Source organism: Mauremys mutica, chromosome 4 (assembly GCF_020497125.1).
Source record: "Mauremys mutica isolate MM-2020 ecotype Southern chromosome 4, ASM2049712v1, whole genome shotgun sequence".
NCBI lineage: Eukaryota > Metazoa > Chordata > Testudines > Geoemydidae > Mauremys > Mauremys mutica.
Genome location: NC_059075.1, coordinates 160,808,425 through 160,833,767, shown reverse-complemented (window position 1 = coordinate 160,833,767; position 25,343 = coordinate 160,808,425). Strand labels below are relative to the sequence as shown.

Here is a 25,343-nt window from a genome sequence, read left to right as displayed (position 1 = left end):
GGCAATATGCAACTCAAGCCTATTTCCTCTAGTTCCTTGAGTTACATAGTGCTCATTTTCATTTTTGGACAAAGTCTACCACTTCAGTCAATGCATCTTGACATTCATCTCGTCACCGGTCACTATCTGTTGATTGTTCCTCTCCTTGTTTTGTGTCATGGCAGGTGGATTAGCGGTATTCCATATACCCGTTATTGAAAGTGAGTACATGGAGCCCACAGAGAATGTGACTGAATTCATCCTTTTGGGACTTTGCCACAATGAGATGTTACAGCCTGTGTGTTTTGTGTTATTTGTACTCCTCTATATTGCTACTGTGCTGGGAAACCTTCTAATTATTGTCACTGTAAAGAAGAGCCAGTATCTGAAGTCTCCCATGTATTTCTTCCTCAGCTACCTGTCATTTGTAGACATGTGCCTTTCCTCTTCCACAGCCCCAAAACTGATTGCAGACATCTTCGTGGAGAGGAAAACCATCTCCTTTGACGGCTGCATAGCACAGCTGTTTGTGGTCCATTTTTTCGGGTGCACTGAAATCTTCCTCCTCACAGTGATGGCGTACGATCGTTACATTGCGATCTGCAAACCCCTCCATTACACAACCATCATGACCAGGTGTGTTTGTGGCTCCCTTGTGATGGCTTCATGGGTGGGTGGCTTTGTGCATTCAATATTTCAGACTCTCCTGACCATCCAGTTACCCTTCTGTGGGCCCAACGAGATTGACCACTATTTCTGCGATGTGCACCCTTTGCTAAAATTGGCCTGCACTGACACTTACCTTGTTGGCGTCATAGTCATTGCCAATAGCGGGATGATTTCCCTGATCTGTTTTGTTGTGCTGGTTGTGTCTTATGTCATCATCTTAGTCTCCTTGAGGACTCGATCCTCCGAAGGCCGTCGCAAAGCTCTTTCCACCTGTGCCTCCCATATTGCTGTAGTGATTATATTTTTCGGGCCATGTATGTTCATATTTTTAAGACCTTCCACCACCTTCTCAGAGGATAAGATAGTGACGGTGTTCTACACCATTCTCACCCCTATGCTGAATCCCTTGATCTACACCCTGCGCAATGAGGAGGTGAAAAATGCCATGAGAAAATTAGGGAGCAGAAAAGTGACATTAGGGGTGAAATGAAAAATGTGATGTGTGGAATGATGGTAGTTCTGCCAAGTAATGCGATTCATTAGGAATTTTAGAGAAAATAGTTTTTAATATCACAGGTGTTCACTTATTCTGTGAAAATTCCCTATGATTTTCTCTGAATCCTGCTATGTGTAGCTGTTGCAGGGTGGACCTCTACTGCTGCCCTGAAGGGGTTAAAAACAGCCCTGGGAAGTGGCTGTGGCTGGAGAAAGCAGCCTTTAGGCTGGGCTGATTGGGGGAAGTGGCTGCAGCTGGGGCCAGGTCCCAAACTGAGTGACAGGGCCTTATAAGAAGGCCAGGGAAGCCAGAAGCCCAGTCAATCCCTCTCTAGCTATAGAGGGAGATGGGCCTGGCTACCAGGAGCTAGACATAAGGTACCTGGCTGAAGTAGGGCTGGGGAAAGGCAGAGGAGCTGGGAAGATCTCGCCTGGAAAGCCCCAGTCTGCGGCCTAGCACTAGGCCAAGAGGTACTGGGGTTGCAGAGGGCAGCCCAGGGGTATGCTAAGGCAGCAGGTCCAAACCCTGCTTGCCAGTGATGAACAGGCTGATACTGCAGCCTGCCCCAGGGCACGGGACTAGACAATAACTGCAAGTAGCCATATACTGAGGCAAGGTTGGGATAGAGGGTGGGGGGTTCCCTGAGGAGGGGAGACCCAGAGAGAAAGGGGTCACTGCCAGGGGCCAGCACCCCATGTAAAAGCGCACCGGGTCCAGGGACGGACATGGGGACCAGAGGACAGGTGGATCACCGGCCTGCAGAGGGCGCTCCAGAGCCGGAACAGAGGTAATTCACAGGAGTTACCAGCAGGAGGCGCTGCAGGGGTGAGTCCAGCCCGTCTACAGGAGCTTATAAGGATTAACCTGCTTTTATTTATATATATATATATATTATATATAATCTTTCCTTATAGTTTAGGTATTTGGTTTATTGTACTAGATTTATAGATTTATAATAAAGTAAGTTTGGCTGTAATGCAAGAGACCTACAGGCCATATCCTGTATGTTAAGCTAAGGCAAAATTAGCATATCTAGATTAAGACCTTTTATCCAGAAAGCAAAGTTGATCTACATCTTGTTACCTAAATAGCTAAAACCTTTTATCTAGACCAATAGATAATGGAAGAATGGCATGCGGGGGGGGGGTCAATTTGTACCCACAGACTTAACAGGTACACCACAAGGAGAGAACTGAAATGACTAAAGAACAGAAATAATATTGTGTGTAGGTACATGTCATCAATACGCACATACATACTAGCCTATGGGGTAAGTGAACCCTAAAATTTTGTGGGTGAGGAATGAAATTTGGGCATAAGAGGAAGGATTTCCAGCACTTGTGCCCTCTAAAAGAGGTGACCAATCTCGCTAGAGTATTCTATTTCTGCTCTATCTCTAGTCCTCTTCTCTTCTCTTCTTTTCTATCTCTCTACTTTAACTACTACTATTAGTAGGCTGTGCTTGTTTTTAACTTTCTAAGTTTCAGGGAACTATCAACGTTTGGTTTCCCTAAACTCTTATTCTTAGTTTGTTTATTAGGTTTTCCGTTTAAGTTTGTTATTCAAGTAAACCCTAAGTTAGTTCTGATAGCGCTGAGCATTAGTTTCTTCTAAGCACTGCATCTCTCACTGAAGAATTGAGAAACCGAAACCGCGAGGCTGGGCCTGTGTCTCTTATCACCAGGTAATCAAGGAAGGGTGTGAGTATATTAACCAAACTTTGCAGCATATCACACTATATTACCATCTGTATCTTTTGAATAGCAGTAATGCAATTGTAACTTTGTAACTCTGATTATTTTACTATTTACGTAGTATTTCACTGATTTTAATAAAAAGTCTTTACAGCTATATCAGTGAGTTTCCTTTCATACCCCCGAGGGGCCTTTGTAAATTCTGTGGAGCCTGATTCGGGACAAGAACTTTTATCTTCTGATCAAACAGATTGGCGAGCTAAGACCCATACTAATTAATATTAATAAATAATTATTACTATTATTATTAATTAAATTAAAATAGAATTAAATTGATAGCTTAAATTAATATTATTAGTGCAAACTTAAATCAGGCTACATAATGCCATTCTACTTTGACATGAATGCTTGCAACATTTAAGGCTCAGTGAAAAGTGGAAACTATTCCAGTCCTTTGTTCAATTTTATACCTAATTTCAGATTATTTATGATCATGGTTGTAATCCCAGTAGCACTGGAGCAGTATGACCGAATGATAGCCCTGGACTGTGGCTCTGAAGTCACGGGGTACTAGTCTTGGTTCTGTTACATTATGAATCTGGGTCAGTCACTTCCTTTCTCTGGACCTCTGCTTCCATCTCATGTTTTGCCATTTTAGAGTGTAATCTCTTCAGGGCAGGTAATGTCTTTTACTACGTTTGTACAGCACAAAGCACATGGAGTCCCAGTTTCAGCTGAGGCCATTAGGCAATATCGCAATACTACTAATAGTAATAATTTTGCATTATGTTCTCATGAACACGTAGGCATGGGCTCATTGTGAGGATCTCTTAAATGCAAATATATATATATAAAAAACTGTGTAAATCCTTTTGAGCTTCTCATATGTCCTTTTTTTTACTATGTCTCATTGCAAACAATTATCATTATGAGTGAGGGAGAAAGAAAGCTCATTGCGTCTTAGAGGTAGTATGCAGAATTCCGAACCATCTAGCTTTGTGTTTAGGTACAATGCAATTTATGTCACGTCAATGTAGTACATTTTAATTAAGCTGCCCACAGATGGTTGTGCAATATGGATCTCTCTTGAATTGGAGCTATTTTGCACAGAGTCATGGAAGGGGGTTCTTTCGACCATCTGAAAAGAGAATGTTTGTGAGTGACAATGGTTAAGGCATTTGAAATCAGGTGCATGACCCATAATGAACAACTCCACCGTCGTTTGAAGACAATGATCCAACAAAAAGAAGAGTCCTGGTTATGAGATGGTCAGATTCATCTCCATTAATTACAGTGATGCTACTTGCCCTCCTAAACAAGCTACATTCAATTTGAGACATTAACACTCCTCCTCACAATTAATCGATTCCTGCAAACTTTCTGAATGTGACCACCAGAACTTCGGAGCACTCAAAGCAGAGCATATCTCCAGTTGTGAGAATACGAGACTCCTCTTAATGTTCCCTCCCTATGCTCCCATCCCCTTCACATGCAGAAAGATCATCTTTTTAGAAAATGAGACATCCAGGCCACCCAAGAGAGATGCCGCACATTTATACCACGGTTAGCAATCTCCGGAGTAGGAGCAAGACTGAACTTTTTCACCCTTGCACTTGTCTCTCATGGACAAGGCTAACACCAATAGGTCAAGGAGCAAGGAGCTGTATTGTGATGACTAGATTATTTCATTCACCCAACAATACAGTTGGTAGAAGGCAATGGTATTTGGTTAATGTTGACTTGGGATGGTTTGAGATGAGTAGGAAAGGACCTCCTAGCTTATCGCCTCCTGCACCTGTGGGTTCCTGCCTCTTGGAATTTGCCCCACAGTAGAAAAGAGTCATGTCCCAGAAGTCCTGATACTGCATTACGAGGTCACATCAGTATCTGATGGCTTTGTGTCATACAAACAGCTGGGTAAAACACTGTTGATTCAACATGAAGTTAACATGTCATCAAACCATGATGCTGGTTTACGATACCCAAAACAAACTTAAGGCTATTTAACTGGACCTCACCCCCAGGACTCAGGGCAAGCAGAAACCGAATAACATCAGGAAATTTAATGGGACATGTGGTGCACGTGGTAATGTCACCATCTCAGCTATTTATTAAAATCCCTTTTCGAGATGAATCTTTACATAGCTCTTGAGGAAGTTGAGATAAAACACAATCTTCAGGGGAACTAGTAGGGAGCGAACCAGGCCCAATCTGTAAGTTGGGAGAAACTATAGACAGAATTTCATGGGGTGGGGCCATTGCTGTGGAGGTAGCAGAGAGGTTACAGCTACTGTTCCTCCTTTTCCTTCATCATTCCTCACAGTCCGCTTTCCCTAACTACCTCTTGGAAGTGAGATCTGAATCCCCTTTCTCTCCCCACGTCTCTGGATGTTTGGTAAATAGGAGTGTGTGGGGGGGTGTGAAATGGGGTCTTCCTCACTCCCTGACACATGGCTGGGTGTGAGAGTCTGCTCTCTCTCCCTTCTTTCGGCATGTTCTGCTTACCAGCTCCTGGAAAACGTTCCTAAGAATCTTGAGTCTTGAGTATCAGCCAGAGCCTGTAAAATGCCTAAACCCTTCAGCACTGGCTGCAGCTTTGGGTTCAAAATATTAATAACTCACAAAAACACTTTCTGTCACTATCTTGAACTCCTAGCTATTATGATCAGTGAACCTTTACCTTGGTGAACACCTTTAGTGCTGCCCAGGGGAATCAAGCAGTGGGGAAGTCCCCAGCTGGTATAAATCGGCATATCTCTGATGAAGTTAGTCAGTGAACTGGATCCCCAGCTGGTGTTTGGAGTTGTCTGGAGTCTAGGCAGCCATGCCAACTTCTACCACCTCTGGATTTTGGTCCTATTAACTTTTAAAGTGACAGGACATTAGATCCAAAAAGAAATTCTTTTGCTTCCTGTTCCCACTGCTTGCAACTATGATCACAGACTCTCCATGAAATCTGTTAACAATTCTTAGAGTGGGTTCCCTTGAGTATAATTAAAAGTTGGTTTTAAGGGGGTCCTGGTGCAATGCAACTTTTGAATAAGTTGCAGCGGCAAATCTAATTCCAGTTTTTAGCTAAATAAACGTTAAATGTTTGCCACCCAGAATGGGGCTGATGAAATATAAAATGTTATTGCTTTGCAAATGCTGCTTGAATCAGAGTTTGGAGCCCAGGTGCATGACTTTTCATAACTTACTTTGACTATTTCTCCTGAGGAGACTGTCAGAAGAAGAGAGTGAACTGGTCAGAGAGATAGGGAAGGAAGCTATTCACTTAGGTCAAGGTGTGCCAGCAAGGACAGAAATAGCCATTGGTCCATTCTGAGCTCAGAAGGGCCTTGGTATGAAAATTTAACTCAGTGCTGACAGGGTTAAATACTCTCCCCAGATGCTTAAGCACATCATTAGTGACCTCCAAATTGCATAGAGGGACCCTGTGAATGGGTCTCATTTCGGGCCTGGGGGTGAGGTTTAAACATCATCCGGCCACAAACTCTTTACTGTACTGATTGTCGAAGGCGACACTTTAAATAGCCCTGTAGGAACCAGGTTTCCCTGTAGGTTCTTAAGCTGATTGCACCTGGATGACTTTGCTTCAGGAGCAGGTTAAAGTAGCAGTAATTAAAAAAACAATCACCTCGAAAAGCATTGACAATGAAGTCAATGTAACCGTCCCACCTGTCTGTCTGTCAATCTATCTGTGAATCTCTAATGCATCGATCATCTGGTACTAAATAGAGGGATTCGCTGATATATAATTAGTCTTCCTCTAGGACTGTAGCCTTTGAACCTTCCACTGATAAGCCATATTTTTGAGAGTTTGTTTTCCTTTACTTTATCTTTTCTCACAAAGAAATTAAAGCACAAAGGGGTCAGATTTTGAAAGGCACTTAGTTGGCTAAGTCACGTTAATTTTAAATATCCTTAAAAATCTGGCCCTAAACCCATTGACGTTGATAGGAATCATCCTATTGACTTCAGTGTGCATTTGACTGGGACCGTAGTGCTGGCTCAGTCCAATTAAACTCTCCTCTTTGAGGAACTTGTTTTCCATTCTCCATTCATGTTTTGATGGTTGTTCTGTACTTAAAATGTGTCAAGGCGAGAGAGAGGGGTTGGACTGACAGAGCTGGAGAGTGAATGTTCGACAGTTATTGCTAGAACAGGTGCCCATCATGCAGACAAACAAATTCCCTTGAAACGTGTCTCAGGAATGACTATGCAAGACCCCACCCCCGACAGCTACTATCGGACTGGGGAATTCAGCTCCCATGATTCAAGGGGGACACCTGGTGCCAATTGTGATGGTGGTTTTTGCTTAGCTGACACCTGTCCAGTCAGGAACCGTACTGAGAACCCACCAACTCATTTCACACATGCATCTTCAGAGCCAACAGATTGTAACAGTCCTGGGCAAGTCCTATGGGAATATACTGGAGGAGTTAACGGGGGTTTGGAAGCTAGGCCAATTACAGCTTCTGCTGCTGGCCTGGTGTTGCCAGAGTCCCTGTTATTTCGTTTAACATTTAAACATATTCTTCAGAATTACAAATATTGTCAAAGAAAATCAGGGTTGCATTCACAACTGGATCGCTCGACAAAAAAGGGGAAATTTCCCAAGGATCACTGTCACCGTTTGATCATGCCTACTGGCTTCTCTTGTGTGCTAGTTCTTGCAGTGTTGTCACAATTGAGGTTTTGTGACCCAACATCTTGTTGCCATAGGAGTGATTAACGTCACTCATTTCTCATAATGGACAAATACGTGGAATACTGTGTAAGTAGAAGAGAGGGTACCAAGTCTTATTTCCTGCTCCCCATGTACAGATATTGCAAAGACAGATGAAGGAAAAATATAGTCTATATCCTTGACCACGTGGTTTCAATCCTGCCTCTGTGACAGCTTCCATCTGGACTAACACATAGATTCATAAATACTAGAATTGGAAGGCACCTCGAGAGATCATCTAGTCCAGTCCCCTGCCCTCATGGCAGGACCAAATACTGTCGAGACCATCCCTGATAGACATTTATCTAACCTAGTCTTAAATATCTGCAGAGATGGAGATTCCACAACCTCCCTAGGCTATTTATTCCAGTGTTTAACCACCCTGACAGTTAAGAACTTTTTCCTAATGTCCAAGGTAAACCTCCCTTGCTGCAGTTTAAGCCCATTGCTTCTTGTTCTAGCCTTAGAGGCTAAGGTGAACAAGTTTTCTCCCTCCTCCTTATGACACCCATTTAGATACCTGAAAACTGCTATCATATCCCTTCTCAGTCATGAAGAGTTTAATCAGGGATCTCGATAAGTAAAGGCAGCAGCTGGTACAGCTTGAAGTAAAGAGCCACTTTGGTACATAGGAAGGTCGGATAAGCACCTTGACTAGTGGGCTACACTATGAATGTATCAAGGGGCTGGAGTGCAAGGCAGGATGTCACAGCACCGGTGGTACTGCTAGACTTCCCAAAGATTCTGGGTTCCTCTTCCACACCAATGGGGAACCCATACTAAACATGGGGTGGAATACAAGTGGCATCCTGGAATGTAAGCAGCAGGGGCCATGTCACCAGGCATTTCCTCCAAACTCTAATCATCCAGTGCAGCCAGGGTGTATTCGAGAACTGATACTGCAGTGAAATGCCATTGCCCCAGTTTTGTCACAGGCCCTTGCCCTGTCTCACACTTGTCACAATATCATCTGGAGCAGAAATCCAAAGGTTAAGTCCTGTATAACAAGGATTAACGTGAAAACACTGAAGTCCACAAGGTGAATTACCATTGATTTTGTTGGACACTGGCCTTAACTGAAGACAACTAATGGCAGTTCACACACAATGGATATTGGCCATTGAAAAATCATTCTAGACAGGACCTCTGTGATCAGCACCAATTTAGGTCACATCTTTATGTCTTTCTAACAATAGAGACCTAACCAGGAGAACTATAAAACTCAGGACATAGCCTAGATCATCGTTTCCCAACCATCGTATGAACACAGATTTGGAGCTGTGCTAAAGGAATGCTTCAGACATCTCTGTCTGGCCTCAGGAAAATGGGAGCAGGAATGAGGGACAGGGCCAGAGTCCTCCCAGTCAATGAGCAAGGAGGACCAAATAGATGCAGAGGTAGACAGGTTCCTTTGCTCCAGAAATTTTGTTTGTGATGGACAAATGAAGGACAGAATTGGCCCCTCTCTGCCCCTCACTCTGTTCTTTCCGCTTCCCACATCACTAACAACCCTACTCTATCCGTATTTTCGTACATCATAGGAGAAGTCAGGGAACATCTCTGCCCTCCATGTCTGGCCAATGACAGCAGGTGGTTCTTTCAATGAATTAGGAAAAACAGTGGTTGTGAGAATTCTCTAACTATCTCTTGGATGTCAAAACTGGGTCCCCTTCTCCTCCCCACAACTCTGGATGACTGGTAAATGGGGGTGGGTGGGAGAAATGGTCTCTTTCTCATTTCTTATCAAATGGTTAAGAATGAGAGTCTGTTATCTCTCCTTCCTCTAGACATTTACTGCTCACCTGCGAAACATTCCTCAGAATTATTGTCTTGAGAGTCTCCAGAGCCTTCTTGAGGATCAAATCCTTGAATTTTGGCTGTGACATTTGGGGATTAGAGTTTGGTGCTAAATACCCATAAACCTGTGACATACAGTGTTTTGGTGCTTTGGGAATACCTAGGAATGGTGACCATACTGCCTCATGAGCCATTATCTAGGTAAATACTTATAGAGCTGCACAGACCAAGAAAATATAATGCCTGGGATCCTGCTGGCAGATATCAGTATAGCTTCATTTAGGTAAACAGGGCCAGGTTATGTAAATCCACGTATCTCTATTGAAGTCAATGGGCCAGATTCCCCTGGTGAGTAAACTGATGTGGATTTTGGGTTTTGTAGAAAGTTGTCAATGGAATGAACCAGATATGAATCACGTTTGCTATAGAAAGGCCTCAAAGTTATAACACAATCTGTTGCTAAAACATCTAAATGTAAGTGTGAGGCTCAGAACAACTAAAGGGACTAAAGACCAAATTTGTAAAGGTATTTAGATGTTGTTCTGCTCCGTATCACAAGGCCTGAGTGACTTAGATTGCTGAATCTTTTCAAGAGTAATTTAGACACTTAGAAGCCTGATGGTATGGCTACACTTGAGAGTTGCAGCGCTGGTGGAGGCTTTCAAGCGCTGCAATTAGTAACTGTCCACACCTGCAGGGCACATCCAGCGCTGCAACTCCCTGGCTGCAGCGCTGGCTGTATACCTGGGGCTGCTTGGGGTATTACGATTGCAGCGCTGGTGCTACAGCGCTGCTCGTAAAGTGTGGGCAGACACCAGTGCTGTTATTGGCCTCCAGGGTATTAGGAGATATCCCAGAATGCTTTAAACTAAATTACTCTCTTTGTTTTGTTATGCTTCCTCTCTTTGTTTTGCTGTGAACTCGGGGCTCCGGGAGCTGCTTATCTAGAAAACAAACACAGCTCCTGTTTGCTGTGATCAATCCGTAACTGACGGTGAACAATCAAATGAGATAACCCACTACCTTGCTGTGAATGAGGCAGGCAGGGGGATGAGTGTTTGCTTGAGGATAGAAACAGCGGGGGCAGGGGTGAGAAAGGGAGTCCGTTGGAGCAGCTGCTTATGTGATCTGCAGGCTGTTTGCACTTAAGAGTGAGAGGTCAGGAAAATGTTCTGATTTTGCAAGGCAGGGAGCTGATACACAGTGTCGGATCCAAAAATCCACTCTCTCTCTCTCCCCCCCCGGTCCCTGTCACATTCCACCCCAGCCCCATCTTTTGAAAAGCACGTTGCTGCCACTTGAACGCTGGGATAGCTGCCCATAATGCATCACTTCCAAAAACGCTGCAAATGCTGCAAATGTGGCCACACTGCAGCGCTGGTAGCTGTGAGTGTGGCCACACACCAGCGCTTTCCCTACACAGCTGTACGACCAACGCTGTAACTCCCAGCGCTGCAACTCTCAAATGAAGCCATACCCTAAGTCTCAGTCTGACTTAGGCTGCTTAGAACCTGTCAATTTTGAAAAGGCAGTGTAACTATGTCCCTTAGCTCTTGTAATGCTGAGTGGAGAAATGCCTAAAAATCTGGGCTTGACTGTCAACACGCACCAAAAGTTTGCCTGAAAGATGGATCCAAAGCAATATGGCGTAGCTGCCTCTTCACTGTTGCTTCCAATGGAAGCACCTTGACATGCTTTGGGAACGCATTAGTCAAGGCAATGACATACTTCCACTATATGATTCACTCTAAATATTTCTGCTGTAACTTCACAGCTCATTGGCTTTTAGCTCATGCTAAATTGGCAGAAATAGGGCTTTGGGTGGGTTATTGGCTTAGGGATGCCACAAAGGGCACTCTGAGCCTTGTGTCTATTCAGCAGGAAGGGTATCAGATTCCTTCACCATCCCCATCATCTTGGATGTGTGGATTCTGTGCTCACTTCTTCCATTTGGTGCGGCCACTCTCTGGTTGCACAGAGCTAGCACACTCAGACCTCCACCGAGTCATGGGTCATGAGGCCTAGGAGCAGTATGGGGATGACTGAAGGCTCAGTGCTGTTCTTTGCTCTGCTGAGACAGGTCAATTAGTGGACCCAGGAGGAAAGCATGGTGAGGAATTGGCCGCCATGTGTTATAGGACATACACCTTGGAAGCCACAAACTGCAGCTCGGCACGTACATGGATAATTTCCTTGCTTAGGTCCTCTGTCCTCTGACCTTGATGGGGCTTGAAGAGGCTTCCGCAGTCCCTCCATTTTTTCCATTCATGACTGGGACAGTGGGAGTTTACTGAAGCCAGCTGGGATCCCTACTTAGAGTTAGAAAGGGATTAGCAGGCCGCCAACATGCCAAATTCAATATATAGAGAGAAGAGTCCGAGCGTACAGTTAGTGAACAACTCAGAAGTGAAAATTACACATCTGAACATTGTCATGTATACTTAAGAGTTACAAATATGGTCAAAGAAAATCAGTATTGCTTGTATGAATAATTTGCTTAGCAAAAACGGGGATAAATTCTCAATGAATGATATGTCAGTGGGATAGTTTGAGTGTCTCAAATGGCTGCTTGATCTGGCCATATCATGGCTATTGTGGTTTCATGACACAACATTGTGTTGCCACAGTGAATAACAAACTCTTTTCTTATGATGGACCAGTTTGTCTATGGCTGCATAAGTGGAAGGGAGGGTATCAAGCCATATTCTCTTCCCTCCCACCCCCATGGACAGATTTTGAAAAGCCATACAAAGTACAAACATCTTCTATATCCTTGATTCCATGGTCCCACTACTGTTTTTGTAGCAGCCTCCATCTGTGACACCCAATACACCAAAGATTTAACAGGGGATCTCTGGAGGTAAAGGCAGGAGTTGGTACAGCTTGAATTAAAGAGCAACAGCTTCAGCACTTTGGCACATAGGAAGGTCGGAGACACACATTCACTAGTGAGTTACACTTTCACTGTGAATGGTAGCAAATGCCTATATGAGATGGGAGATCCCAGCCCCAGTGATGCTGCTAGACTTCCCACACTTTCCACAGCAGTGGCACCCCAGACTAAGCATATGGTGAAATACAAGTTAACATCCTGGAATGTGAGCAGCAGTGGCCACATCACCAGGCATTTCCTCAGAACTCCCATCATCCTGTGCAGCCAGGGTGTTTCTGAGAACTGATGCTGCAGTGAAATCCCATTGCCCCAGTCTTGTCACAAGCCCTGGTCCTGTCACACCTGAGTCACATTATCACATAGAAGAGAAATCCAAGCATTATTCAGTCCCATATATCAGCGATTAAGGGGTGATGCAAAAGCCACTGAAGTCAACCTGGCAATTTCCCATTGATTTTGTTGGGCATGATTTCTCTTCGGTTAAGGCCTGATCCAATGGCTGTTCACACACAGCAGGTCCACAGAGCTTGTTGCCTTTTGCCCAAGTTCTCGAGGTGCACTTTCTAAGCATAGGAGTGAAATGAGGAACTTGACACAGGATTTCCTGTGCCCTCTTCTTATGTAGGGGACACAAGTAGAAGGAACCAGAGAATAGCAAGATCTCTAAGGCCATCACTTGGTGAAAATATGAGAAGGCAGGCGGGGTTGGGGAGGTCATATTGAAAGATGGAGTTTGAAAACAATGAAAGGGACTATCTCTCAGCAGAGCTTTGAAAGTTTGCTTCAAAAACATGTTTACAGTTGTATAGGGGAGTGCTTCTTCAAAGCTATTTCTAGTGGAGAAGCCTTGAAATACCGCTGGGAGCTCATTAACCAGGCAATGACGCACTGCCACTACATATTTATTTTAAATATTTCTGCTGTGACTTCACAGCAAAGAGAGACACCATTTTTCCCAAAGATCTTGCTGGGTGTTAGATTTTGCAGAGTGAGGGATGGAGACGGTCTTAACCTGAGGCTTTGTGAGTTGGGAGAGTGGTTGATGTGAAAAGATTCCTGAGGGTTGCCTTGAACAAACCACTTATATAGTTCGCTACTTTGGCCTTGGCAGAATTGACAGACAGCAAAGGACATCCTAACACAGGGCTTGTAAAGATGTTAGGAAGAAATTTACAAAGCAGAAAATTTCTATAGCAGGGAGTAACTGATGACCTTGTAAATCACCCTCATCAACTGCTTACTGTTGTTCAGAAGCAAACACCTTTGCTATGAGAGCAGGTTAGAAGCAGAGGAAATTAAACTCATCACCATCCAGGTAAGTTTTGATTTCTGCAGATAGAACCCATGTGAGTTTATGCTGTTCTTTTCCAGCTTACTCTATCAATGTAAAAAAAAAAGAAAGAAACAACTTATTAGGATTCATTCCAATCTAATTCCCCGATGCATCAATCAATCTCCAACTAATTCACCTAAAATACGATGAATGACTCTAAAATCTTCATTGGAAGCTTCCCTCTTGAAAAACCTTCATATAATTTTAATTTTAGTTTTGAAATGCATAAAAAAGGTTTCTTAGATGCTAGTCTGTAAGCAATGACCATCCCCACATCATATTTAATCGATTCCTGCTTATGACCACATAGAAATCCTTTTGTTTGAAGACAGAAAATTTAATTCCAGTCACCTCACATCAAATGGTAACACACAAAGGGTCAAGTTTGCTAGAAGGCTTCAGCTGATTTCCACCACTCTGGTGTCAGAGTTAACTGGTCAATTAAACAGTGTTTATGGCTACTTTGCAGTTTTGGAGCAGCATTAATAATCTAAAGTGTATCCGTGAGTCCTGCTGATAAATTAGTGTTTCAATTCTAGTTGAAATTGGGGTTTTGTGTAAAGCTGGTCAAAATTCTCCACTGAAAGCATTTTTTTCCAGTGAAAATGAATTTCAACTAAATGTAAATGTTTTGAAATAATTTTGTGATGAAAATAATCAGACCAGTTTTCAAACATTGGTTACTGAACGAGACAACTCAGTTTCATGTTTGCATGTACAAACAAATAGTTTTGAGCCTTTATGTGCTCAGATGCAAAGGTAAAAGATATGGCTATCCTTGGTTGAAAAATGGGATTTCTGAAAGTGATTAGAATGCATAGAATGTGTATCATGGAAGGGCTGATTGCAAAGCGTAGTTAAGGTTAAATTTTTCACTTACACTTAAAGTCTTTGATGATTCACTATGGGGGAAGAATAGAATGAATCGGATGGCAATATGCAACTCAATCCAATTTCCTCTAGTTACTTGAGTTACATAGTGTTTATTTTCATTTTTGGACAAAGTCTACCACTTCAGTCAATGCATCTTGACATTCATCTCGTCACCGGTCAATATCTGTTGTTTGTTCCTCTCCTTGTTTTGTGTCATGGCAGGTGGATTAGCAGTATTCCATATACCCGTTATTGAAACTGAGTCCATGGAGCCCACACAGAATGTGACTGAATTCATCCTTTTGGGACTTTGCCACAATGAGATGTTACAGCCAGTGTGTTTTGTGTTCTTTGTTCTCCTCTATATCGCTACTGTGCTGGGAAACCTTCTAATTATTGTCACTGTAAAGAAGAGCCAGTATCTGAAGTCTCCCATGTATTTCTTCCTCAGCTACCTGTCCTTTGTAGATATGTGCCTTTCTTCTGTCACAGCCCCAAAACTGATTGCGGACTTTTTCGTGGAGAGGAAAACCATCTCCTTCGACGGCTGCATAGCCCAGCTGTTTGTGGTCCATTTCTTCGGGTGCACTGAAATCTTCCTTCTCACAGTGATGGCGTATGATCGTTACATCGCGATCTGCAAACCCCTCCATTACACAACCATCATGACAGGGTGTGTTTGTGGCTCTCTTGTGATGGCTTCATGGGTGGGTGGCTTTGTGCATTCCATAGTTCAGACTCTCCTGACCATCCAGTTACCCTTCTGTGGGCCCAACGAGATTGACCACTATTTCTGCGATGTGCATCCTTTGCTGAAATTGGCCTGCACTGACACTTACCTTGTTGGCGTAATGGTCATTGCCAATACCGGGATGATTTCCCTGACCTGTTTTGTTGTGCTGGTTGTGTCCTATGTCATCATCTTAGTCTCCTTGAGAACTCGTTCCTCCGAAGGTCGTCGCAAAGCTCTTTCCACCTGTGCCTCCCATATTGCTGTAGTGATTATATTTTTCGGGCCATGTATCTTCATGTATTTAAGACCTTCCACCACCTTCTCAGAGGATAAGATGGTCACGGTGTTCTACACTATTATCACCCCGGTGCTGAATCCCTTGATCTATACCCTGCGCAATGAGGAGGTGAAAAATGCCATGAGAAAATTAGGGAGCAGAAAAGTTACGTTAGGGGTGAAATGAAAAATGGGATATGTGGAATGATGGTAATTCTGCCAAGTAATGCGATTCATCAGGAATTTGAGAGAAAAGAGATTTTAATATCACAGTTGTTCAGTCTATATGTGAAAATTCCAAACGATTTTCTCTGAATCCTGCTATGTGTAGACTATAGGATTAACTTGCTTTTATATTTATATATATTTTGCTAAGGCAAAGTTAGGATATCTATATTAAGACCTTTTATCCGGAATGCAAAGTTGATCTACATCTTGTTACTTAAATAGCTAAGAGCTTTTATCTAGACCAATAGATAATGGAAGAATGGGATTGGGCGGGGTGGGGGTTCAATTTGTACCCATAGACTTAACAGGTACACCACAAGGAGAGAACTGAAATGACTAAAGAACAGAAATAATATTGTGTGTAGGTACATGTTATCAATACGCACATACATACTAGCCTATGGGGTAAGCGAATCCTAACATTTTGTGGGTAAGGAATGAAATTTGGGCATAAGAGGAAGGATTTCCAGCACTTGTGCCCTATAAAAGAGGTGACCCACCTCGCTAGAGTATTCTATTTCTACTCTTATCTCTAGTCTTCTTCTCTTCTCTTCTCTTCTATCTCTCTACTTTGACTACTACTATTAGTAGGCTATACTTGTTCTTAACTTTCTAAGTTTCAGGGAACTAGCAAAGTTTGGTTTCTCTAAACTTTTATTCTTAGATTGTTTATTAGCTTTTCTGTTTAAGTTGAAGTTAGTCCAGTAAACCCTAAGTTAGTTCTAATAGCTCTGAGCAGTACTTTCTTCTAAGCTCTGCATCTCTCACTGAAGAATTTAGAAACCCGAACCGCGATGCTGGTCCTGTGTCTCTTATCCCCAGGTTATCAAGGAAGGGTGTGAGTATATTAACCAAAGCTTTGTAGAATATCATACTATATTACCATCTGTATCTTTTGAATAGCAGTAATGCAATTGTAACTTTGTAACTCTGACTATTTTACCATTTACTTACTATTTAATAGATTTTAATAAAAAGTCTTTACAGGTATATCTGTGAGCTTCCTTTCATACCCCTGAGGGTCCTTTGTAAATTCTGTGGAGCCTGATTTGGGACAAGAACTTTTATCTTCTGATCAAACATATTGGCGAGCTAATTCTTAGAGTGGGTTCCCTTGAGTATAATTAAAAGTTGGTTTTAAGGGGGTCCTGGGGCAATGCAACTTTTGAATAAGTTGCAGCAGCAAATCTAATTCCAGTTTTTAGCTAAATAAACCTTAAATGTCTGCCACCTAGAATGAGACTGATGAAATATAAAATGTTATTGCTTTGCAAAAGCTGCTTGAATCAGAGTTTGAAGCCTAGGTGTGTGAATTTTAGATAATTTATTTTGACTACTTCTCCTTCAGCTTCCTCCCAAGGAGACTGTCAGAAGAAGAGAGTGAACTGGTCAGAGAGATAGGGAAGGAAGCTATTCACTTAGGTCAAGGTCTGCCAGCAAGGACAGAAATAGCCATTGGTCCATTCTGAGCTCAGAAGGGTCTTGCTATGAAAATTTAACTTGGTGCTGACAGGGTTAAATACCCTCCCCAGATGCTTAAGCACATCATTAGTGAGCTCTAGATTGCATAGAAGGACCCTAAGAATGGGTCTCATTTCGGGCCTAGGGGTGAGGTTTAAACATCATCCAGCCACAAACTCTTTACTGTACTGATTGTCCAATGCGACACTTTAAATAGCCCCGTAGGAACCAGGTTTCCCTGTAGGTTCTTTAGCTGATTGCACCTGGAACATTTTGATTCAGGAGCAGTTTAAAGTAGCAGAAATAAAAATAAAAAAAACACCCAGAAAGCATTGACAATGAAGACAATGTAAACGTCCCACCTGTCTGTCTGTCAGTCTATCTGTGAATCTCTAATGCATCCTTCATCTGTCACTAAATAGAGGGATTCACTGATATATAATTAGTCTTCCTCTAGAACTGTAGCCTTTGCTCCTTTCACTGATAAGCCATATTTATGAGAGTTTGTTTTCTTTTATGTTTTATTTTCTTACAAAGAAATTAAAGCACAAAGGGTCTTATTTTGAAAGGCACTTAGTTGCCTAAGTCACGTTAATTTTCAATACCCTTAAAAATCTGGCCCTAAACCCACTGACGTTAATAGGAATTTGATTGGGACCCTAGTGCTGGCTCAGTCCAATTAAACTCTCCCCTTTGAGGAACATGTTTTCCATTCTCCATTCATGTTCTGTTGGTTGTTCTGTATTTAAAATGTGTCAAGACGAGAGAGAGGGGTTGGACTGACAGAGCTGGAGAGTGAATGTTCGACAGTTATTGCTAGAACAGGTGGCCACCACGCAGACAAACAAATTCCCCTGAAATGTGTCTCAGCCATGACTATGCAAGACACTATTGGACTGGGGTATTCAGCCCCCATGATTCAAGGGGGACACCTGGTGTCAATTGTGATGGTGGTTTTTGCTTAGCTGACACCTGTCCAGTCAGGAAGTGTACTGAGAACCCACCAACTCATTTCACACATGCACCTGAAGAGCCAACAGATTGTAACAGTCCCGTTCATGTCCTAGAGGAGTTAATGCAGGGCTGACCAGCGGGGGTTTGGAAGCTAGGCCGATTACTGCTTCTGCTGCTTGCCTGGTGTTGCCAGAGTCCCTGTTATTTCGTTTAACATTTAAACATAATCTTCAGAATTACAAATACCATCAAAGAAAATCACGACTGGATCACTCGGCAAAAAAGGGGAAATTTCCTAAGGATCACTGTCACGGCTTGATCATGTCTACTGGCTTCTCTTGTGTGCTAGTTCTTGCAGTGTTGTCACAATTGTGGTTTGGTGACTCAACATCTTGTTGCCATAGGAGTGATTAACATCACTCATTTTTCATAATGGACAAATACGTGGAATACTGTGTAAGTAGAAGAGAGGGTACCAAGCCTTATTTCCTGCTCCCCATGTACTGATATTGCAAAGGGAGATGAAGGAAAAATATAGTCTATATCCTTGACCACTTGGTTCCAATCCTACCTCTGTGACAGAATCCATCTGGACTGACACATAGATTCATAGATTCTAGAACTGGAAGGGACCACGAGAGATCATCTAGTCCAGTCCCCTGCCCTCGTGGCAGGACCAAATGCTGTCTAGACCATCCCTGATAGACATTTACCTAACCTACTCTTAAATATCTCCAGAGATGGAGATTCCGCAACCCTCCTAGGAAATTTATTCCAGTGTATAACCACCCTGACAGTTAGGAATATTTTCCTAATGTCCAAGCTAAACCTCCCTTGCTGCAGTTTAAGCCCATTGCTTCTTGTTCTAGCCTTAGAGGCTAAGGTGAACAAGTTTTCTCCCTCCTCCTTATAAAACCCATTTAGATACCTAAAAACTGCTATCCTGGCCCCTCTCAGTCATGAAGAGTTTAATCAGGGATCTCCATAAGTGAATGCAGGAGCTGGTACAGCTTGAAGTAAAGAGCCACTTTGGCACATAGGAAGGTCGGATATGCACCTTGACTAGTGGACAATACTATGAATGTATCAAGGGGCTGGAGTGCAAGGCAGGATGTCACAGCGCCAGTGATCTGCTAGACTTCCCAAAGATTCTGGGTGCCTCTTCCACACCAGTGGGGATCCCATACTAAACATGGGGTGGAATATAAGATAACATCCTGGAACATAAACAGCAGTGGCCACATCACCAGGCATTTCCTCAGAACTCCCATCATCCTGTGCAGCCAGGGTGTTTCTGAGAACTGACACTGCAGTGAAATCCTATTGCCCCAGTCTTGTTACAGGCCCTGGTCCAGTCACAGCTGAGTCACATTATCATGTAGAAGACAAGTCCAAGCATTATTCAGTCCCATATATCAGTGATTAAGGGGGACACAAGTAGAAGGAACCAGAGAATAGTAAGATCCCTAAGGCCATCACTTGGTGAAAATAGGAGAAGGCAGGTGATGGGGAGTGTCATATTGAAACATGGAGATTGAAAACAATGAAAGGGACTAACTCTCAGCAGAGCTTTAAAAGTTTGCTTCCAATACATCTTTAAAGTTGTATAGGGAAGTGCTCTTCAAAACGATTTCCAGTGAGGAAGCCTTGAAATGCCACTGGGAGTTCATTAACCAGGCAATGACGCACTGCCACTACATATTTACTTTAAATATTTCTGCTGTGACTTCACAGCAAATAGAGAGAAACAATTTTTACCAAAGATCTTGTTGGGTCTTAGATTTTGCAGCATGAGGGATGGAGACGGTCTTAGACCTGAGGCTTTGTGAATTGGGAGAGTGGTTGATGTGAAAAGATTCCTGAGGGCTGCCTTGACCAAACCCCTTATATAGTTCGCTACTTTGGCCTTGGCAGAATTGACAGACAGCAAAGGACATCCTAACACAGGGCTTGTAAAGATGTTAGGATGAAATTTACAAAGCAGAAAATTCCTATAGCAGGGAATAACTGACGACCTGGTAAATCACCCTCATCAACTGCTTACTGTTGTTCAGACCCAAACACCTTTGCTACGGGAGCAGGTTAGAAGCAGAGGAAATTAAACTCATCACCATCCAGGTAAGTTTTGAGATCTGCAAATACAACCCATGTGAGTTTTCTAACAAGGCCGAGTAATTTATGCTGTTCTTTTCCTGCTTAGCTCAACCAATGCAAAAAAAAAAAAGGGAAACAACTTATTAGGATTCATTCCAATCTAATTCCCCGCTCCATGAATCAGTCGCCAACTAATTCACCTAAAATACGATGAATGACTCTAAGACCTTCATTGCAAGCTTCCCTCTTGAAAAATCTATATTATTTTAATTTTAGTTTTGATATGTATAAAAAAGGTTTCTTAGATGCTAGTCTGTAAGCAATGACCCTCCGCACATCATATTTAATCCATTCCTGCTTATGACCACACAGAAATCCTTTTGTTTGAAGACAGAAAATTTAATTCCAGTCACCTCACATCAAATGGTAACACACAAAGGGTCAAGTTCGCTAGTAGGCTTCAGCTGATTTCCACCACTCTGGTGTCAGAGTTACCTGGTCAATCAAACAGTGTTTATGGCTACTTTGCGGTTTTGGAGCAGCATTAATAATCTAAAGTGTATCCGTGAGTCCTGCTGATAAATTAGTGTTTCAATTCTAGTTGAAATTGGGGTTTTGTGTAAAGCTGGTCAAAATTCTCCACTGAAACAATTTTTTTCCAGTTAAAATGGCTTTTCAACTAAATGTAAAAATTGTGAAATAATTTTTTGATGAAAATAATCAGACCAGTTTTCAAACATTGGTTACTGAACGAGACAACTCAGTTTCATGTTTGAATGTACAAATGAATACTGTTTTGAGCAATTATGTGCTCAGATGCAAAGGTAAAAGATATGGTTATCCTTGGTTGAAAATTGGGATTTCTGAAGGAGTTTAGCAATGCAGTATGAATAAAATAGAATGAGTATCATGGAAGGGCTGATTGCAAAGCGTAGTTAAGCTTAAATTTTTCACTTCCAGTTAAAGTCTTGGTTGATTCACTATGGGGGAAGAATAGAATGAATTGGCTTCAGAGTTTCCACTTTAATTATTTCGAGTATATACTGTTCATGGCAATATGCAACTCAAGCCAATTTCCAATAGTTCCTTGAGTTACATAGTGCTCATTTTCATTTTTGGACAAAGTCTACCACTTCAGTCAATACATCTTGACATTCATCTCGTCACCGGTCAATATCTGTTGATTGTTCCTCTCCTTGTTTTGTGTCATGGCAGGTGCATTAGAGGTATTCCATATACCCGTTATTGAAACTGAGTCCATGGAGCCCACACAGAATGTGACTGAATTCATCCTTTTGGGACTTTGCCACAATGAGATGTTACAGCTTGTGTGTTTTGTGTTCTTTGTACTGCTCTATATCGCTACTGTGCTGGGAAACCTTCTAATTATTGTCACTGTAAAGAACAGCCAGTATCTGAAGTCTCCCATGTATTTCTTTCTCAGCAACCTGTCCTTTGTAGACATGTGCCTTTCCTCTTCCACAGCCCCAAAACTGATTGCTGACTTCTTCGTGGAGAGGAAAACCATCTCCTTCGACGGCTGCATAGCACAGCTGTTTGTGGTCCATTTCTTCGGGTGCACTGAATTCTTCATCCTCACAGTGATGGCGTACGATCGTTACATCGCGATCTGCAAACCCCTCCATTACACAGCCATCATGACCGGGTGTGTTTGTGGCTCCCTTGTGATGGCTTCATGGGTGGGTGGCTTTGTGCATTCCATAGTTCAGACTCTCCTGACCATCCAGTTACCCTTCTGTGGGCCCAATGAGATTGACCACTATTTCTGCGATGTGCAACCTTTGTTGAAACTGGCCTGCACTGACACTTATCTTGTTGGCATCATGGTCATTGCCAATAGCGGGATGATTTCCCTGATCTGTTTTGTTGTGCTGGTTGTGTCCTATGTCATCATCTTTGTCTCCTTGAGAACTCGCTCCTCCGAAGGTCGTCGCAAAGCTCTTTCAACCTGTGCCTCCCATATTGCTGTAGTGATTATATCATTTGGGCCCTCTATCTTCATGTATTTAAGACCTTCCACCACCTTCTCAGAGGATAAGATGGTGACAGTGTTCTACACCATTATCACCCCTATCCTGAATCCTTTGATCTATACCCTGCGCAATGAGGAGGTGAAAAATGCTATGAGAAAATTAGGGAGCAGAAAAGTGACATTAGGGGTGAAATGAAAAATGGGATGTGTGGAATGATGGTAGTTCTGCCAAGTAGTACTATTCAGCAGGAATTTGAGAGAAAAGAGATTTTAATATCGCAGGTGTTCAGTTTTTCTGTGAAAATTCCCAATGATTTTCTCTGAATCCTGCTATGTGTAGACTATAGGATTAACTTGCTTTTATATATATATATATATATATATATATATATATATATATATATATATATATATATATATAATCTTTTCTTATAGTTTAAGTATTTGGTTTATTGTACTAGGTTTGTAGATTTATAATAATTTAAGTTTCGCTGTAGTGCACTAGACCTACAGGCCATATCCTGTAGGTTAAGCTAAGGCAAAGTTAGCATATCTATATTAAGACCTTTTATCCAGAAAGCAAAGTTGATCTACATCTTGTTACCTAAATAGCAAAGATCTTTTATCTAGACCAATAGATAATGGAAGAATGGCATGGGGGGGAGGGGTTCAATTTGTACCCAGCGACTTAACAGGTACACAACAAAGAGAGAACTGAAATGACTAAAGAACAGAAATAGTATTGTGTGTAGGTACATGTTATCAATACGCACATACATACTAGACTATGGAGTAAGTGAATCCTAACATTTTGTGGGCATAAGATGAAGGATTTCCAGCACTTGTTCCCTATAAAAGAGGTGACCCACCTCGCTAGAGTATTCTATTTTTACTCTTATCTCTAGTCCTCTTCTCTTCTCTTCTATCTCTCTACCTTGACTACTACTATTAGAAGACTGTACTTGTTCTTAACTTTCTAAGTTTCAGGGAACTAGCAAAGTTTGGTTTCCCTAAACTTTTATTCTTAGATTGTTTATTAGCTTTTCTTTTAAAGTTGAAGTTAGTTAAGTAAACCCTAAGTTAGTTCTGATAGCTCTGAGCATTAGTTTCTCCTAAGAACTGCATCTCTCATTGAAGAATTTAGAAACCCGAACCGCGATGCTGGTCCTGTGTTTCTTATCCCCAGGTTATCAAGGAAGGGTGTGAGTATATTAACCAAAGCTTTGCAGCATATCATACTATATTACCCTCTGTATCTTTTGAATATTATTGTTTTGATTATTTTACCGTTTACTTACTATTTCATTGATTTTAATAAAAAGTCTTTACAGCTTTATCTGTGAGCTTCGTTTCATACCCCCGAGGGTCCTTTGTAAATTCTGTGGAGCCTGATTTGGGACAAGAACTTTTATCTTCTGATCAAACAGATTGGCGAGCTATGATCCATACTAATTAATAAATAATTATTACTCTTATTTTTAATTAAATTAAAATAGAATTAAATTGATAGCTTAAATTAATATTATTAGTAGACCTTTAAATCAGGCTTTATAATGCCATTCTACTTTGACATGAATGCTTGCAACATTTAAGGCTCAGTGAAAAGTGGAAACGTTTCCAGTCCTTTGTTCAATTTTATACCTAATTTCAGATGATTTATGATCATTATTGTAGTCCCAGTAGCACTGGAGCAGTATGACCCAGCGATAGCCCTGGACTGCGGCTCTGAAGTCACGGGGTACTAGTCTTGTTTCTGTTACATTATGAATTTGGGTCAGTCACTTCCTTTCTCTGGACCCCTGCTTCCCTCCCATGTTTTGCCATTTTAGACTGTAATTTCTTCAGGGCAGGTAATGTCTTTTACTACGTTTGTACAGCACAAAGCACATGGAGTCCCAGTTTCAGCTGAGGCCATTAGGCAATATCGCAATACTACTAATAGTAATAATTTTGCATTATGTTCTCATGAACATGTAGGCATGTGCTCACTGTGAGGATCTGTTAAATGCAAATATATATATAAAAAACTGTGTGAATTCTTTTGATCTTCTCATATGTCCTTTTTTTTTACTATGTCCCTTTGCAAACAATTATCATTATGAGTGAGGGAGAAACAAAGCTCATTGCGTCTTAGAGGTAGTACGCAGAATTCCGAACCATCTAGCTTTGCGTTTAAGTACAATGCAATTTATGTCATGTCAGTGTAGTACATTTTAATTAAGCCACCCACAGATGGTTGTGCAATACGGGTCTCTCTGGAATTAGAGCTATTTTGCAGAGTCATGGAAGACGGTTCTTTCGACCCTTCTGAAAAGAGAACGTTTGTGAGTGACAATGATTAAGGCATTTGAAATCTGGTGCATGACCCATAATGAACAACTCCACCCTCGTTTGAACACAACGATCCAACAAAAAGAACAGTCCTGGTGATGCGATGGTCAGATTCATCTCCATTAATTACAGTGATGCTACTTGCCCTCCTAAACAAGCTACACTCAATCTGAGACATTAACACTCCTCCTCACAATCAGTAGATTCCTGCAAACTTTCTGAATGTGACCACCAGAACTTCGGAGCACTCAAAGCAGAGAACACGAGACTCCTCTCAAACAAATCTATACGTTCCCTCCCTATGCTCCCATCTCATACACATGCAGAAAGATCATATTTTTAGAATATGAGCCATCCAGGCCACCCAAGACAGATGCCCCACTTTTATACCACAGTTAGCAATCTCTGGAGAAGGAGCAAGACTGAACTTTTTCACCCTTGCGCTTGTCTCTCATGGACAAGGCTAACACCAATAGGTCAAGGAGCAAGGAGCTGAATTGTGATGACTAGATTATTTCATTCACCCAACAACACAGTTGGTAGAAGGCAATGGTATTTGGTTAATGTTGACTTGGGATGGTTTGAGATGAGTAGGAAAGGACCTCCTAGCTTATCGCCTCCTCCACCTGTGGGTTCCTGCCTCTTGGAATTTGCCCCACAGTAGAAAAGAGTCATGTCCCAGAAGTCCTGATACTGCATTACGAGGTCACATCAGCATGTGATGGCTTTGTGTCATACGAACAGCTTGGTAAAACACTGTTGATTCAACATGAAGATAACATGTCATCAAACCATGATGCTGGTTTACGA

General features: G+C 42.1%; 3 protein-coding genes across 3 annotated transcripts; all 3 read left to right on the top strand.

Moving 5' to 3' along the window:
* The first annotated feature begins 208 nt into the window (after positions 1-208).
* On the top strand, positions 209-1,138 carry LOC123369784 (olfactory receptor 4S2-like). Its single transcript, XM_045015738.1, has one exon. The coding sequence runs from the start codon at positions 209-211 to the stop codon at positions 1,136-1,138; it is 930 nt and encodes a 309-aa protein (XP_044871673.1).
* A 13,591-nt stretch (positions 1,139-14,729) lies between these two features.
* Positions 14,730-15,659, top strand: LOC123369729 (olfactory receptor 4S2-like). Its single transcript, XM_045015648.1, has one exon. It carries the CDS (start codon positions 14,730-14,732, stop codon positions 15,657-15,659), a length of 930 nt encoding a protein of 309 aa, XP_044871583.1.
* Positions 15,660-18,554: 2,895 nt separating this feature from the next.
* LOC123369701 (olfactory receptor 4S2-like) lies at positions 18,555-22,398 on the top strand. The gene is made up of 3 exons (XM_045015617.1): positions 18,555-18,571; positions 20,170-20,233; positions 21,425-22,398. The coding sequence occupies exon 3, from the start codon at positions 21,469-21,471 to the stop codon at positions 22,396-22,398; it is 930 nt and encodes a 309-aa protein (XP_044871552.1). The 5' UTR covers positions 18,555-18,571; positions 20,170-20,233; positions 21,425-21,468.
* The last annotated feature ends 2,945 nt before the right edge of the window (positions 22,399-25,343 follow it).

What these genes read in the sequence shown, in the direction of transcription:
- LOC123369784 (XM_045015738.1), top strand. Translation starts at nt 209, where the DNA reads ATGGAGCCCACAGAGAATGTGACTGAATTCATCCTTTTGGGACTTTGC.
- LOC123369729 (XM_045015648.1), top strand. Translation starts at nt 14,730, where the DNA reads ATGGAGCCCACACAGAATGTGACTGAATTCATCCTTTTGGGACTTTGC.
- LOC123369701 (XM_045015617.1), top strand. Translation starts at nt 21,469, where the DNA reads ATGGAGCCCACACAGAATGTGACTGAATTCATCCTTTTGGGACTTTGC.